This window comes from Lontra canadensis, unplaced genomic scaffold (genome assembly GCF_010015895.1).
Source record: "Lontra canadensis isolate GAN:19392208 unplaced genomic scaffold, GSC_riverotter_1.0 scaffold126, whole genome shotgun sequence".
NCBI lineage: Eukaryota > Metazoa > Chordata > Mammalia > Carnivora > Mustelidae > Lontra > Lontra canadensis.
In genome coordinates, this window is record NW_022631120.1 from 2,894,972 (window position 1) to 2,911,124 (window position 16,153).

A 16,153-nucleotide genomic window follows, 5' to 3' on the forward strand; every position below is an offset into this window, starting at 1 on the left:
ATACAGTAATTCTTTATTTAACGTTTTTAGGAATTTCATGCTGTTTTTCACAGCCACTGCACCATTTTACATTCCTGCTAGCAATGTATATGGATCCAATTTCATGAGATCCTCACCAGCACTTGGGTTTTCTCGTCCTCACCCCCACAATTATATCCTTCTTACTAAGCATGAAGAGTTATCTCATTGCAGTTTTGATTTGCATTTCCCTAATGACTGATGTTGATTTTCTTTTCATGTGCTTACTTAACCATTTGTGTATCTTTTTTGTTCTGTTCTTTGCCTTTTTTTTTTAATTGGCCTTGTCTTTTTGTTGTTGAATTATAGGAGTTCTTTATATCTTTGGGTTTTATATGCTTATTAGATAATGATTTGCAAGTATTTTCTTCTGCCCTATGGGTTGTCTTTTTCCTCTCTCACTTCTTTTAAATTTTAACTGAGATATCACCATCTCCGTGAGATCTTTCCTACCTACCCCTGAATCTCCACTTACCCGCCTCCAAACAAACATCCCCTTTCCCTGCTTTATTATTTCTTCCTAACACCAAACACCAACAGACATTTCCACACGTATTATGTGGGTTGTTATTGTTGTTGGTGTTATTGTTACAAATATTATTTGTTGTCACTCTTATTAACTAGAGGAAGGGGCATTTTTGTCTCCATCTCTCCTTAAGTGTATGTAGACTACTGTCTAGACCAAGACTTGTAGGTATTTAATCTGTTATGTATTGAATAAAAATGAATGAATTTAACACCTAGCAGTGCCATCTTCTCTTTTTTTTTTTTTTTTAAGGATTTTATTTGTTTATTTGACAGACAGAGATCACAAGTAGGCAGAGAGGCAGCCAGAGAGAGGGGGAGCATGCAGGACCCTGAGATCATGACCTGAGCCGAAGGCAGAGGCTTTAACCCACTGAGCCACCCAGGCGCCCCACCTTTTTTTTTTTTTTAATTGGGGAAATATGACACACATACAGAAAGAGCATAGTGACTTATAAAAGAGCAACTTTGACCCTTCATGATCAAGATACATATACACTATTGTCATTATGTCAGAACCCTCCCTCATGTTTCCTCCCAATTACTTCCTCCTCTGTCTGGTCACCCAGAGGTGATCACTATTCTAATACTTCTGGTAATATCTTTGTTACTTTATAGTTGTCCTACATAAGCATTTGTCTCTAAAACCTTTTTTTTTTTTTTAAGATTTTATTTATTTATTTGACAGACAGAGATTACAAGTAGGCAGAGAGGCAGTCAGAGAGAGGAGGAAGCAGGCTCCCTGCTGAGCAGAGATAAGGACCGATGCAGGACTCGATCCCAGGACTCTGGGATCATGACCTGAGCCGAAGGCAGAGGCTTTAAACCACTGAGCCACCCAGGCACCCCTCTAAAACCTTTTTAAAACTGTTGTTTTTTAAAATCCTGATATAAATGAAACCAATCAATATGTGTCTTCTGTGCCTTTCTCTGACATTTAGATATTTGGGAGTCATGCATGATGTCATATTTAGCTGTAGCTTATTTTCATGTCTGTATAACCATCCATTGTATTGCCATACTACAATTTATGTATTCTTCCACTGAAAGAATGGTTTCTTCCATTTTTTGGTTTTTTTGAATATTGATGTTCTCAATATTCTTGTCTCCTGGTGTCCAAATGTGTATATTTCAATTGAACATGATACTAATACTTAGGAGTGAATTTTGGGTCAAAGGGCATTCATGTATTCAGCTTTAGTAAATAATACCAGACAAGTTTTCAGAGTAGTTACACAGGTTTTCATGCCTTCCAGCAGTATGGTTGCTAATATATTTTCGATTCATTTTGGCTGTTTGGACATCTTATGTGAAATGACTGTTCAACTCTCTTATCCTCTTTTTTTTTTTTTTCCTTTTTCTTTTTCTAAATCAGAACAAGGCTGTCATGCCAGAGTGCTCCTGAGCAACCTGGAGTAGCCCCTCTCTCCTGGGGAAACTGCCAGGAAATCCACCAAGAGGAGAGCTGTCCATAATTTTTAGGTTCTTTCCCGCTTGTATTCCACCAGAGGCAGGCTTGGAGATCAACACATTAGCTGGATCTCCTCTTCACAATATCATCTAACATCATGTGAGTCTCCTGATAGATTGCTCCGTCACACCAGCCAAACACCACCATTCATGTGGCTTTCTTTTTGTCTTTTCATGAAGTGTAATTGACACAATATGGTATTAGATTTAGGTGTACAATGCAATGACTATGTATATGTTCTTATCCTTTTTTCATCCCAGTTTTGCTCTTTTTTATTGATTTGTGGGCATTTTTGTGTATTCTGGCTATGAGTCTCTAGCTTTCCTTTTTAGTCTTTTGATGATGTGACTTGATGAGTGGACGTTCTAGATTTTAATATATTTATATATTTTATATTCTGGTTACAGAATTTTATATATATTATATATATTTTATATATATTATATATATAATGTATGTGTATGTATATTATACATACATACATAATATACATGTATGTATATTATACATATATAAAATGTATATTAATATACATTTTCTTTATAGTTAATTTACTAGCAGCTTCTTTGCCAACTAAAGATTATATGGTTAGCGTATTTTCTTGTCAATTTAAGGGAGTCTTTATATCCTCCAGGTTTATGGAGAAATTCATGTATATTTTCTTTTAGCTTTTTCATTTTATCTCATCCACTTAGAATTACACTCCATCTGGAAGGAGATGAATAAAAACTGGCAGGAAAGTGTGGGATATTTGGGAGATAATACAACAGTTTGGTTGGAGTACAGAGAGGTTTGGGTTTTTTTTTTTTGTGGGAAGAGTCTTCTGGGAAATAAAACTTTTTAAGTTAGATTAGGGAAGATTGTATCAAACTAAGAAAAATATTATTCTGGTCTGTTCTCACATGAGCAGGTATCACTTATAGTAGTGTCCAAAGCACATTGGGGTACGAGCACTTTTGTCTCCAAAAAGGGGGCATGCAGTAGTCTGGATGACTCAGAACACATGACCCACACTCCTCAACCCCAGCCACACAATAACAACAAAGCAAAATAACACCAAAAAACTATCTTTCTTACTGACTTCCCTTTTAATGTTTAAGAAAGTCTTCATTTACTTGGAAGAGAGTGTATAATAGTATCTTGACGTGGTTGGGTGTTATTAAATTACTTCCTTTTTTCTCTGATAACATTTACCTATTGATAGTTATCCATACTTTATCTCACATACAGTTCTGGATAGCCCTTAATTTCCTGCTCTGACCCTTCTAGTTCATTGTCCATTGTTACATGGTTGTTTCCTTAGGTGGTTTTCTTACCACAGTGTGCCTCCATGTGCTCATCTGTTAAAGACAAATATTTTATGGCATGCCTACCTCCTTGGACTGTTTTAAAATTAGTATGAGGCATTGTAGGTGATACCCGTGTCAGGTAATGTAGGTGATTACCAGTGGCAGGACTTCCAGAATACATAAAATCGTATGAGCCTATTCTTTATTTTTTACTTTTCTAATTGAGCAATTCTTTCTTTCTTTCTTTTTTTTTTTAATTGAAATTTTAGTTAACATACAGTACAATATTGGTTTCTGGAGTAGAATTCAGTGACTCATCACTTACATATAACACCCAGGGATCATCACAACAAGTACCCTCCTTACTGCCCATCTGCCGTCTAGCCCATCCCCCACCTAGCTCCCTCCATCTCCCCTCAGTTTGTTCTCTATCGTCATGAGTCTCTTACGGCTTGTTACCCTCTCTCCTTTTCTTCTCCCCCTTCACATATAGTTCGTCTGTCCTCTTTCTTCAATTTCGCATATGAGTGAAATCATGCGGTATTTGTCTTTCTCTGACTGATGTATTTTGCTTAGGATAATACCCTCTAGCTCCATCTGTTAGGTCCCCAATAATGGGTCCGTGATTAAAGGAGCGAGACTGATACAAAGCGAAGGTCAAGCAAAGCTTTATTTCGCCCCAAGCATCAAGAATCAGACTGACCAGCCAGGGCCGTGCCTCTTACAGAGAGGGCGACCTTTCTCTGCTTCACAGACTAGCTTTTAAGGGCAAAGGCCATGTGGTTGGGCCTGGCCACACACAGGTGGCCAATGAAATTGTAACACACAGAGAAAGCTGCAGAGTCATGTTAGGTCATAGGTAAGTGACCAATTGAATTACAATTTACTCTAGTAGATATTTGAACCAGCCTATCACCTTCGTCAGAATTGGCACCCAAAAGGCTCCCAAAGGGCAGGGCCCATACTCCTTGGTAGCTAGGGAGACAGTATGTGCCTTCCGCCCCCCCATTGGATGTCTCCACCTGGCCTGACCCACCCTTGTATTTGGGCTTTGTTACCTGGGGCTGGTTTCTGGGACTTGTTTTTGAGTAAGTACCCTGGAGGAAGCAGGGCAGGGACAGTTTAAGGGTTAAACAACAAGGCTATTGTTTAACCTAGATAGAAGTGTTCTGGCTAAAATAGGTCCTTACAATCCATGTCCTTGCAAATGGCAAGATTTCATTCTTTCTGATGGCTGAGTAATATTCCATCATATATATACATATAACAACTTCTTTACCCATTCATCAGTCTGTGGACATTTGGGCTCTTTCCCTAGTTTGTGACCCTATTTTTTGTGTGTGTGTGAAAAACAACTGTAATGCTTTTATTTAAAAGCACAGTTATGGGGGCGGCTGGGTGGCTCAGTTGGTTGAGCCACTGCTTTCGGCTCAGGTCACAATCCTGGAATTCCAGGATCTGGTTCCCTGTCGGGCTCCCTACTCGGCAGGGAGTCTGCTTCTCCCACTGATCTCTCTCCTCTCCTGCCCTCCCTCTCTCTCTCATTCTCTCTCTCTCAAATAAATAAATAAAATCTTTTGAAAAAAAAAAAAAATAAAAGCACACTTACGGAATTTCATATTGTCTACATTTACAGGAAGAAGGAATGATATAAACACGAATAACCTGACAATTTTTGTGAGACCTGTGTGGTCCATATCTAAAAGAGTTTTCCTAGAAGTTATCCATTACAGCTAAAGCCCTAGGGTGAATTTTCTTTTTCTTTTGTTTTTCTTAAAGTATATGTGGTGTGCAATATTATATTACAGGTAACCCTTGGACAGTCTGGGTTTGAACCAGGCAGGTTCACTTATACATGGATTTTTTTTTTTTTCCATTAATACAGTACAGCACTGTAGGGGCGGCTGGGTGGCTCAGTGGGTTAAAGCCTCTGCCTTTGGCTCAGGTCATGATCCCAGGGTCCTGGGATCGAGCCCCGCATCGGGCTCTCTGCTCAGCGGGGGAGCCTGCTTTCCTCCTCTCTCTCTCTGCCTGCCTTTATGCCTATTTGTGATCTCTGTCTGTCAAATAAATAATCTTTTAAAAAAAAATACAGTACAGCACTGTAAATGCATTTTCTCTTCCTTATGATTTTCTTAATGATATTTTCTTTTTTGTAGCTTACTTTATGATAAGTATAAACAGTATATAAAGTAAAAACAGTATCTAATTCATGTAACTTACAGAATATGTATTAATCGACTAGTTATGTTATCTGTAAGGCTTCTGGTCAACAGTGGGCTGTTAGTAGTTCAGTTTGGTCAGAGTTAAATGTTACATGTGGATTTTCGATTATATGGGGGGCCAGCTCCCCTAAGTCCCATGTTGTTCAAGGGTCAACTTTAGCTTCAGATGTATACGTGCATTTATGTGCATTACAAGGTGATCACCGTGATAAACTAGCTACCAACTGTGACCATATATAATTGTTACATATTATTAACTATATTCCCTGTGCTGTACATAGTATTCCTATTTCTTACTTATTTTATAAATGGAAGTTTATACCTTTTAATCCTTTTTCCCTGTTTCACTTGTCCCCTCACCCCCTCTTCCCTCTGGCCACCACCAGATTGTTCCCTGTTATCTATGAGTCTGTTTCTGCTTTGTTTTGTTGGTTCGTTTGTTTTCTGTATTCCCCTTATAAGTGAAAATATACAGTACTTGTCTTTCTCTGTTTGACTTACTTGACTTAGCATAATACCCTCTACATATATCCATGTTGTCACGAATAGCAAGGTTTCATTCTCTTTTATGATTAATATTCCATTATATTTATATATACGATATCTTCTCTATCCATTCATCCATTGATGGACATTTAGGTTGCTTCCATATCTTGGCTATTACAGATGATGCTGCAGTGAACATAGGTGCGCATGTATCTCTTCAGATTGGTGATTTGTTGGTTGTTTTTTGTTTTTGTTTTTGTTTTTGTTTTCATAAACAGCCAGAGACCGAATTGCTGAACCATATGGTAGTCCTATTTTAATTTTTTGAAGAACCTTCCTACTGTTTTCCATAGTGGCTGCACCAATTTACATTTCCACCAACAGCGCAGGGGAGTTCCCTTTTCTCCCCATTCTTGCCAACACTTGTTATTTCTTGTCCTTTTGTTAACAGCCATTCTGACAAGTCCTGAGATGATACCTCACTGTGGTTTGGTTTTGCATTTTCCTGATGATGAGTGATGTTGGGCACCTTTTCATATGTCTGTCTGTTGGCCATCTGTAAGTCTCTGGAGAAATGTCTGTTCCACTCCTCTGCTTGTCTCCTATTCATGTTGTTTGGGGTTTTTTCCTATTGAGTTGTGTGAAATTTTTCATATATTTTGGTAATTAACACACTATCAGTTATTTCATTTACAAATATCTTCTTTCCGTTCAGTAGTTTGCTTTTTTGTTTTGTTGATGGTTTTCTTTACCATACGAAAGCTTTTTAATTTGATGTAGTCTCATTTGTTTACTTTTGCTTTTATTGCCCTTTCCTGGGGAGACGGATCCAAAACAGTCTTGTTCAGACTGACATCAAAGAGTTTATTGCCTGTGTTTTCTTCCAGTAGTTTCAGGGTTTCTGGTCTTAAACTTAAGTCTTTAGTTGGTTTTGAGTGTATGTTTGTATACGGTGAAAGAAAGTGGTCCAGTTTCATTCTTTCACGTGTAGCTGTCCAGCTACATTTATTGAGGAAACTTTTTCCCATGGTATGTGTAAGGGCCTATTTAGCCAGAGCAGCTCAATCCTGACCCTGCCCCCCACCACCCCCTGCCCAGGGATCTTACTTAAAAGCAAGTCCCGGAAACCAGTCCCAGGTAACAAAGCCCAAATACGAGGGTGGGGCAGGCCGGGTGGAGGTGTTCAATCAGTGGGGGCGCACACTGGCTCCTAGCTACCAAGGAGTATGGGCCCCGCCCTTTGGGAGCCCTTTGGGCGGCAGTTCTGACCAAGGTGATAGGCTGGTTCAGCTATCTACTAGGGTAAATTGTAATTCAATTGGTCACTTATGTGTGACCTAGCAGGACTGTGCAGCTTTCTCTGGGTTACAATCTCATTGGCCACCTGTGCATGGCCAGGCCCACAACATGGCCTTTGCCCTTAAAAGCTAGTCTGTAAGGCAGAGAGAGGTCGCCTCTTTGCAAGAGACGGCCCTGGCCGGTCAGCAGATAAAGCTTTGCTTGACCTTTGCTTTGTATCAGTCTCGCTCCTTTGACCATGGACCCAACAGTATGTTCTTGCCTCCTTTTTTTGAAGGTGAATTGACTATATAAGCATAGGTTTATTTCTGGCCTCTCTGTTCTGTTGATCTCTAGTGTGCGTGCGTGTGTGTGTATGTGTGTGTGCACCAGTACTATACTGTTTTGACGACAACAGCTTTGTATTACATCTTGATATCTGGGATTGTCATACCTCCAGTTTTGTTCTTCTTTTTCAAGATTCCTTTAAATTATTTTGATTCTGTACAAACTTTAGGATTGTTCTATTTCTGTGAAAGATGCTATTGGTTTTCAATGGGGATTGCATTGAATCTGTAGACTGTTTGGGGTGATACTAACATTTTAACAATATTAGTTCTAATCCTTGACCACAGAATATCTTTCATTTGTTTGTGTCATCTCAGTTTCTTTCATCAGTGTCTTGTAGTTTTTTGAGTAGAGGTCTTTTACCTCCTTGGTTAAATTTATTCCTAGGTATTTTATTCTTTCTGATGCAACTGTGAGAAATATTGTTTTTTAAATTTCTCTTTCTGATAATTTGTTGTAATTGTATAGAAATGTCACAGATTTGTGTATTTTAATTTTGTATCCTTCAATTTTACTGAGTTTTTTAGTTCTAATAGTTTTTTGGCAGAGTCTTTAAGGTTCTCTGTATCTAGTATCATGTCATCTGCACACTTTTACATCTTCCTTTCCAATTTGAGTGCCTTTTGTTTCTTTTTCTTGTGCAGTTACTATGGCTAAGACTTCCAGAACTATGTTGAATAAAAAGTGGTGAGAGTGGCATCCTTGTCTTCGTACTGACCTTAGAGGAAAAGAAAGCTGTCAGCCTTCCATCACCCAGTATGATGTTAGCTGTGGGTCTGTCTTAGGTACATTCCTTCTATATCCACGCTGTCAAGAGTTTTTATCATAACTGTATATTGCATTTGATAAAATTCTGCATCTGTTGAGATGATCATATCATTTTTATCCTTTCTGTTAGTTTGATGTATCACATTGATGAATTTGTGGGTGTTGAACTGTCTTTGCATTTTTGGAATACATTCTACCTGATTGTAGTGTATGATCGATCCTTTTAATGTGTGGTTGAGTTTAGTTTGCTCATATTTTGTTGAGGATTTTTGCATCAATCTTGAGGATATTTGCCTGCAGTTTTCTTTTTTTATGGTCACTTTGTCTGCTTTTGGTATCTGGGTAATTCTGTCCTCATAGGATGAGTCTAGAAGCATTCCTTCTTCAGTCTTTTGGGATAGTTTGAGAAGGATAGGTATTAACTCCAGTTGAAATCTTTTATGAATACACCTGTGAGGATGATCTAAGATTTCTGTTTGTTGGGATGGGTTTTTTTTATTACTGATTGAACTTCATTACTAGTCATCAGTATGTTCAGATTTTCTGTATCTTCTGGACTCAGTCTTGAAAGATTGTGTGTTTATAGGAATTTATTCATTTCTTCTAGGTTATCCCATTTGTTGGCATGTAATTTTTTTTTGTAGTACTGCCTTATGATCCTTTGTATTTCTGTGGTATTGGTTATAATTTCTCTTCTCCCATTTCTGATTTTATATGGGCCCTCTCTTTTTTTTTTTTTTTCTTGATAGGTCTGGCTAAAGGTTTAGCACTTTTGTTTATCTTTTCTAAGAACTAGCTCTTAGTTTTATTGATTTTTTTTTTCTGTCTCTGTTTCACTTATATCCACTCTTATCTTTATTATTTCCTTTCTTCTACTAACTTTGGTTTTACTTATTCTTTTTCTCATTCCTTTAGGTGTAAAGTTAGGTTATCTGAGATTTTTTTTTTTTTTTTTTTTTTTTAAGATTTTATTTATTTATTCGACAGAGAGATATCACAAGTAGACAGAGAGGCAGGCAGAGAGAGAGAGAGAGAGAGAGAGAGAGAGAAGCAGGCTCCCTGCTGAGTAGAGAGCCCGATGCGGGACTCGATCCCAGGACCCTGAGATCATGACCTGAGCCGAAGGCAGCGGCTTAACCCACTGAGCCACCCAGGCGCCCTGAGATTTTTTTTTTATTTCTTAAGGTGGCTCTGTATTGCCATAAACTTCCCTCTTAGGTGTATTTTTGCTATATCCCATAGATTTTGAACTGTTGTGTTCCTATTTTTATTTGTCTCAAGGTATTTTTATTTATTCTTTTTCTGTTGACTCATTGTTTATTTATTAGCATATTGTTTAGCCTCCACATGTTTTCAGTTTTTCCAGCTTTCTTCTTGTGATTGACTTTATTTTCATACCTCTAGGGTAGCAAACGATGCTTGATATGATTTCCATCTTCTTAAATTTATTAAGACTTGTTTTGTGACCTAACACGTAACCTTTCCTGCAGCATGTTCCATGTGCACTTGAGAAGAATATGTATTCTGCTCTTGGATGGAATGTTCTGTATATGTCTGTTAAGTCCATGTGGTCCTATGTGTCAGCTAAGGCTACTATTTCCTCATTGATTTTTCTGTCTAAATGATCTATCCATTGAAGTCAGTGGGGTGCTGAAGCCCCTATTATTATTATATTGCTCTCATTTTCTTCCTTTATGTCTGAATTTACTTTTTCTTCCTTCTTTATCAGATCTACGAAGTGTTACCCATGAGTTTTGGATAATAGCCAGTAGTATCCATTGATATACCTTTAAACACACAAGCAGTGAAAAGCCCTCCCAGAAATAATTTTTAGTACTTGCCTAGTCATTATATTCCTTTGGAAGACCGTATAAACTCTTTGTTAGAATTACCTTTAAAAAAAAAAAATTCTTTCAACTTAAAATGCAATTTGCCTTGTATAAAAATATTGCTTGTATCTGATTCCTGGAAGAATGGGGATGTAATGTTCCCATAAACTTCTTCCCTAAACATTTGACTTTGTAAAAAGCGAAATACAGTACTACCTAAGATATATCTATATATACCTGTACATAAAAAAATACATACATGTATTACTTTCTTTCACCAAGTGATTAGAGGTGAGTAGTCCAAGTTGAAAATACTTTTGACATGTGATTGATAAAATGACAGTGCATTTTGATTACTTGCAACTGTCATTTTATGTCACTAAGATATTTCTCTTCTTATTTAGTATGACATAGTAGGCTACAGTTTATTGTCCAGACTATCTTTTTGACTATTTGGAAGGAAAAAAAAAAAAAAAAAAAAACAGGACCAAATAGTCAAGTCTCATCATCTATTGACAGTGATAGACAGCACATGGATAATTAAGCCCATCATCCAATATAGCCTATAAAACTGTAGCCAGGATTTTCTGCATCTTCCTCCTGAAAGCTTGTTGTTAGAGTTGGGACTGATAGCTGAGATGGCACTGGTTTGAATATCAGTTTTATTTTCTCTTCTTCCCTTAACAAAGATACTAATGAACCATGAGTTGAGTCAGAGGCCCAGAGTGTTAGAGCTAGACAATCCAAGGCCAGGCACCCCTGAAATAATAATAATTGGACTCTTAATAAACTTAATGCACTTACATCCTTGTTGGGTCTAGACGGCCACTGATTTGTGTCCAGACATAAAACTGAAGAGAAGTTTTTTGAAAACATGCCTCCTTAGTGAACTGAACCTTCCATACATTTTCTGAAGAGAAATGAAGCTAGAGAGTTGACTGTGGTTTGATAAAGCAGATTTGTGACTTTCTAGTTAAATTCTCAAAGAAGTCTCAGAGTGTGTTTTCCTCTTAAAAATGTCATGGTCCAAGGAAGGATTTTGATCACACACATTCCTAATATTTGTGGGACCTAAAGCAGGAGTAAAAATGGAGGCCTTAGGCCATATATCTAAATGTAAAGTCATAAATAAAGTTACCAAACTACTGAGTAAATGCAACCTATACTGCTTTCTTGATAACATACCTTAAGTAATGTCCTGGCAGGTGAGATTTGGATTTAGAATTCTTGGGCTCTCTGGGGTGTCATGTCAGAGCGTGACAATGTGAGGACTTGGCTCTTAGCCAGTCCCCCTTTCCTTTTTGTCCTACATATCTAAGTTCCATCGTTACCCTCCTTAAACAACTGCCCTTGCCCACCCCTTGGGTAAACGTAGATTCTTAAATTCTAATAATAATCTCTGTACACATGACATGGAACACTTAAAGCCATTCCTTTATTCTCCCATATTTTCATGGTCTTCCCTAAGTCACTGCGGGTTGAATGGGAAAAGATAATGATAATAGCTATCAGTGATTATACCTGCCAGACATTGGCATTAGTTCTTTGCATATTTTATCTCGGGTATCAGCATTTTCCCTTCTTGGGGCTAAGTATTTCAGTAAAGCAAGACACTAAATTTATATACATAGCTCTGCCGTTTAAACACACACACACACACACACACACACACACAGGTGCACACGGGCACACACATTATTTCAGCTGTTGTTATTTTAGGAAGTATGTTTTCAAAGTCACCTTCCTTCCCTTTCCTCAGTGCAGCCTTTTAGAAAATACTAACTTGAAACAAAGCAAAATCCAGGATCCAAGAACCCAGCTTGGCTACGACCCCCGGGTGTATGTATAGCAAATCAAGTTGTTCACAAACTGATTCAGTTCTTTGTTCTCTACCCCCAACCCCACCGTTTGGATTGATGAGAGAGTAATGAACTTGCCTTGCTTTTCCACAGGGTAAACTGAGGACTGTCTTTTCCCTTTAACTGCTGGGAGGAAATATAGCACTGCTAGATAATGCTGATTTCAACCTTTGAAGGTTCAATGATGTGTGTCAGTTAGCCTGCTACTTTTTTCTCCTTCCTAAAGGAACAGGCTTTAAGGCAGATCTGCTTCTTGATTCATTTTAAAGCTTAACTACTTAGGTAGGTGTTACAAGAGCAAAGAAAAAGTGTGGAATTTAATCCTCTGTGCCTTAGCTTCTCGAGAAGGGAGGTGCCACATCTAAACACAGCCCCATTGACTCTCCTCAGTTAGCTGGAGATACTTTGTTTTGGAAATGTTGGCTTTGTAAGTAGAAATGGAAACCATTAAAACAGATAAAACAAAGGAAAAAGTAGCCATAGAAACAGAAGTAGAATTAAGAGAATGTTGGAAATGACCACAAGCAATGAAGTACATGAATTCATGTCTGTTTTCAGCCTCTGTCCGCTCTTCAGTTCATGGTGCCCGTTTGATGTCCTGTGAGCACAACAGTGTGATCAGAGTGGGAAGTCCATTCTTGGCATTGTCTCTCTTCATTAACTTGCGCTTGCCAGAAGTACCTTGAATAAAACAGACACATTTGACCAATCTTCAGGAGCTACGTTGAGTGTTCCCTCAGTTTACAAGGTCATCCCAAAGCAGGTTGTGGGGGGCCAGATCCCCGTTGCATTCTGCTGCGCCATTATGCAGACGTGCCCAGTGTCCCTCAGCACCCACAGCTCCCACGAAGGTTCCGCTGTCACATCTGAGGGAAAGGAGGAGCTTGGTTAAGTCTTCGCTTTGAAGCTGTCATGTTAATTGTGAACTTTTGCTGAGTCTGTACCTTATAAAAGGTAACCATCTCAGCATGTTAAGATCATAACTGCTAGATTAATGCTTGGAGGCAGCAGCTGTGCTGACGGGAGGCATTAATGGCTGGATGAGTTCAATCAGATAGGCCGCCTCCAGTGTCTTTGCGTAATGGTATTTGCTAGATTCCAAATGGACTGCTGAGAAAGATGAAATACAATCTCATATATTATCTCTATCTTGAAAAAAAAATAGAGAATGAAATTGTTCTCTTACTGGCTTCTATTTTATTAACCTTTGTGGAGGCAACTTAAAGAACAGATGTCCCTGTAGAGTTGAAACCTTTTGCTAAAGTGGAGTGTCATTAAGCGCGTCTGTGAGTTCTAGAACAGTGGGGTTGAGTGAAGCAGGTAAGTATTTTTTTTAAAACCACTCAGAAAATAATAGGGCATATTCTGGGGCTATCCAGAGAGAAAAAACTGGAGTAAACATTGGATACAGCTAAATTCGTTCTTCTTTCTTCTTCTTCCATACAGAGTGTGGAGAAAGTTCTTGTGGAATTCAGTCACAAGGAGTTGTTTGATTTCTATAACAAGGTCTGTATTTTTAAAATAATTTCTGCTATGTGGGGTTTTACATAATGTTGTCTTCTTTTTATGAATTCTTATTTTTAAATGACCTATTACGGAGCGAAGTTCTTTAAACATCCCTTGTAAACACCGTATGTTTCATGGCAGGAAGCATTGCCGAGATGAAGAGAATCTAAATCAGGAAGAAAGTGGAAATGGTTTTAATTAAAGCAATAGGATTGTTACTTTAAAGCAAAGTATTCAGTAATGAACTATGTGATACCTAGCCACACTGGCACTTTAGGTATATTTAACATTAAATGTTTTAATTTCCGGGCCCAAGAGGAAAGGGAGGTGCCAGGCCTGTGAAGTTTTATCTTTGAGTGAATGTCCTTGTTTCTTTCCAAATCCTGACTTTGTGAGCCAGGAAGATGCACTCCCCCCCCCCCAACCCTTCTTCAAAAGTCTTATGTAGTGATCATTTAAATTAAAGCAGCTGGGGGTATTTCAAAGAGTCAAATTTAGAAATCTTCCTTGACGCATTGGAAAACAGAGATCGCAGCCATGAATTCTAACAGCTTCTTATGAAAAGAAAACTTTCCTATGTGGTGAATCTGTTGCTGTGTGAATAGATGTAACATGTGTGGTCGCTGCTGCCGGTCTGTCCCTCCCCTCGGCCAGTTTCTGAGCAGCCCTTCCTAGGCATTTCTCGCCTTTCAGCAACTTTTCTCTCGTTTCCTCTGTCTGAATAGCTGGAGACCATACAAGCGCAGCTGGATTCCCTCACGTGATTGTTCCCGAAGACTGGCTTGTCCATCACACTCCTGCCACCTCATCATTCTGCCCCGAAGATGGGCTGCCAGGTTCTGTTTTGCGAAGGATTCAGTAGCTCTCCTCTTGTAAACAACAGGGCTTACCGCTTCTTAGAGTAATAACAGTCAAGGGAAATCATTGTCTCGAGAGCTTCTAATACCCATTCTGTCCTCCTGTGAGCCAACGGCAAACAATTGCTAAGAATGCATTCGCTTGGAAGGAAACAGTAAATACCATATTGTTATTACCGTCTTGTTTTTGCTTTATTGCCTGACCTGCTCATTTTTTCCATGTTAGATGACACCTTTATGTATCAAGGAGGGTCCACAGAGACAAGGGATACTGTGTACCTTAGAATACAAAACTCCAGTCATTACCTCATTAAAGCATGAAAGCAAGCAAGTGCAATCAGATACTTTGTTTTTCCTTGAATATAATGATGTTTTGCTTGGGAAATAACATAGGAACGAAATCTGAAATAGAGCTAGTGGTAGTGAATCAGTTAATTCCAGTGTGAGCTTCTATGTGCACTTTAATTTTTTTGGTCTGAGTGTAATGATCTAATAATAGTCCAGGTTTCTGTGTGCTTTTCTTTGTACTGCAAATTAATAATGATTCACTTCATAGTAAGGGAGAGATTCTGATCATAAATAAAAATAATTGTCATGAGTGCTAAATAGTTATCCTTAAAATTCCAAAAACAGATACCTTTTATATTTTCTTTCTATAAATATGTTAATTAATTTAAGTCAATAAAATTTTTATGTTTAGAATTAGGTGAACTGAAGTACACAGTATCTTATACTGTGATTGTATATAAACGTGAGTATGGTTGCCTATAAAAATATTACCAGTTGAATTTTTTATGAATGAAATATTTTTTCTCTGTTGTTTCCACAGAGACAGAGCAGGTGGGAGGGGGAGACAGGAGGGGAGAAATTGGGGGAGTCGTAGACATTGATTTGAGTCAAACGTGACTTCTTATGAAGGTATTTGATCTCAGAAATGTCCTATGGTTAACAGCCAGCCACTGAAATTATATCACATTCCTTCTGTGAGGTATCTGCATTGATGGTCCCTCAAGTAAATGTTCACTGTATGGAATTTGTGCCTTTCTTTGTATGTGTGCTTTATGTCGTTGATGAGAACAATTGGGAGTTCGGATGATTTCAGAAAGTAATATTACAGTTGCTGTCTGTCGTTGATTAATTTGAAAAGTTTCTTTAATGTCCATTGATACGCTATCTGGAAAACTTGTTTATAATACAGCGGCATTTATTTCCATATGTAGCTTATGGGAGCTGTCTTATTTTGTTACACTCTGTTCTGCCAGTTCCAGAGGGAGCTACCTGACTACTTAAACATTTTCGTAACTATTCCTTCTGACTTCTTATATACAAAAACACATACATCATCTCAAGTTGAATTTGTTAGACCCTCCTGACGGTGACAATATGGATAGTTGGAAGTTTTCATTGGTTTAATGGCCAATTTAACTCCCATGTAGGTATCTAAACTAAACGTGACAGTCGAAAATGAAATTCTCGATTAGTAGCTTGTTTTATGCTCCCTAACAGACCTGATTTTATACTCTCTAGGAGCGTTATCTAAAACTGTGCAAAAATGTAGTAAATAGTTTCCTCTCCATGAGTCTAGTTCAAGAAAGTCTGACCAAAGGCATTGAAGAAAGGCTAATAGAAGGTCTAATTCCAACTAAGAACATAACTGTTCTTGAAATATATTTAATTGCAGATCATTTCATTCC

General features: G+C 38.1%; 1 protein-coding gene across 2 annotated transcripts in view; it reads left to right on the plus strand.

Moving 5' to 3' along the window:
• The window catches only part of COMMD10 (COMM domain containing 10), a 188,765-nt gene extending 173,093 nt beyond the window's left edge, over positions 1-15,672 (plus strand). For both annotated transcript variants that reach the window (XM_032842236.1, XM_032842237.1), the window contains 2 exons: positions 13,543-13,602; positions 14,328-15,672. In XM_032842236.1, the coding sequence (XP_032698127.1) occupies positions 13,543-13,602; positions 14,328-14,366 (99 nt within the window). In that variant the 3' untranslated portion in view covers positions 14,367-15,672. The remainder of the gene's footprint in view (positions 1-13,542; positions 13,603-14,327) is intronic.
• The last annotated feature ends 481 nt before the right edge of the window (positions 15,673-16,153 follow it).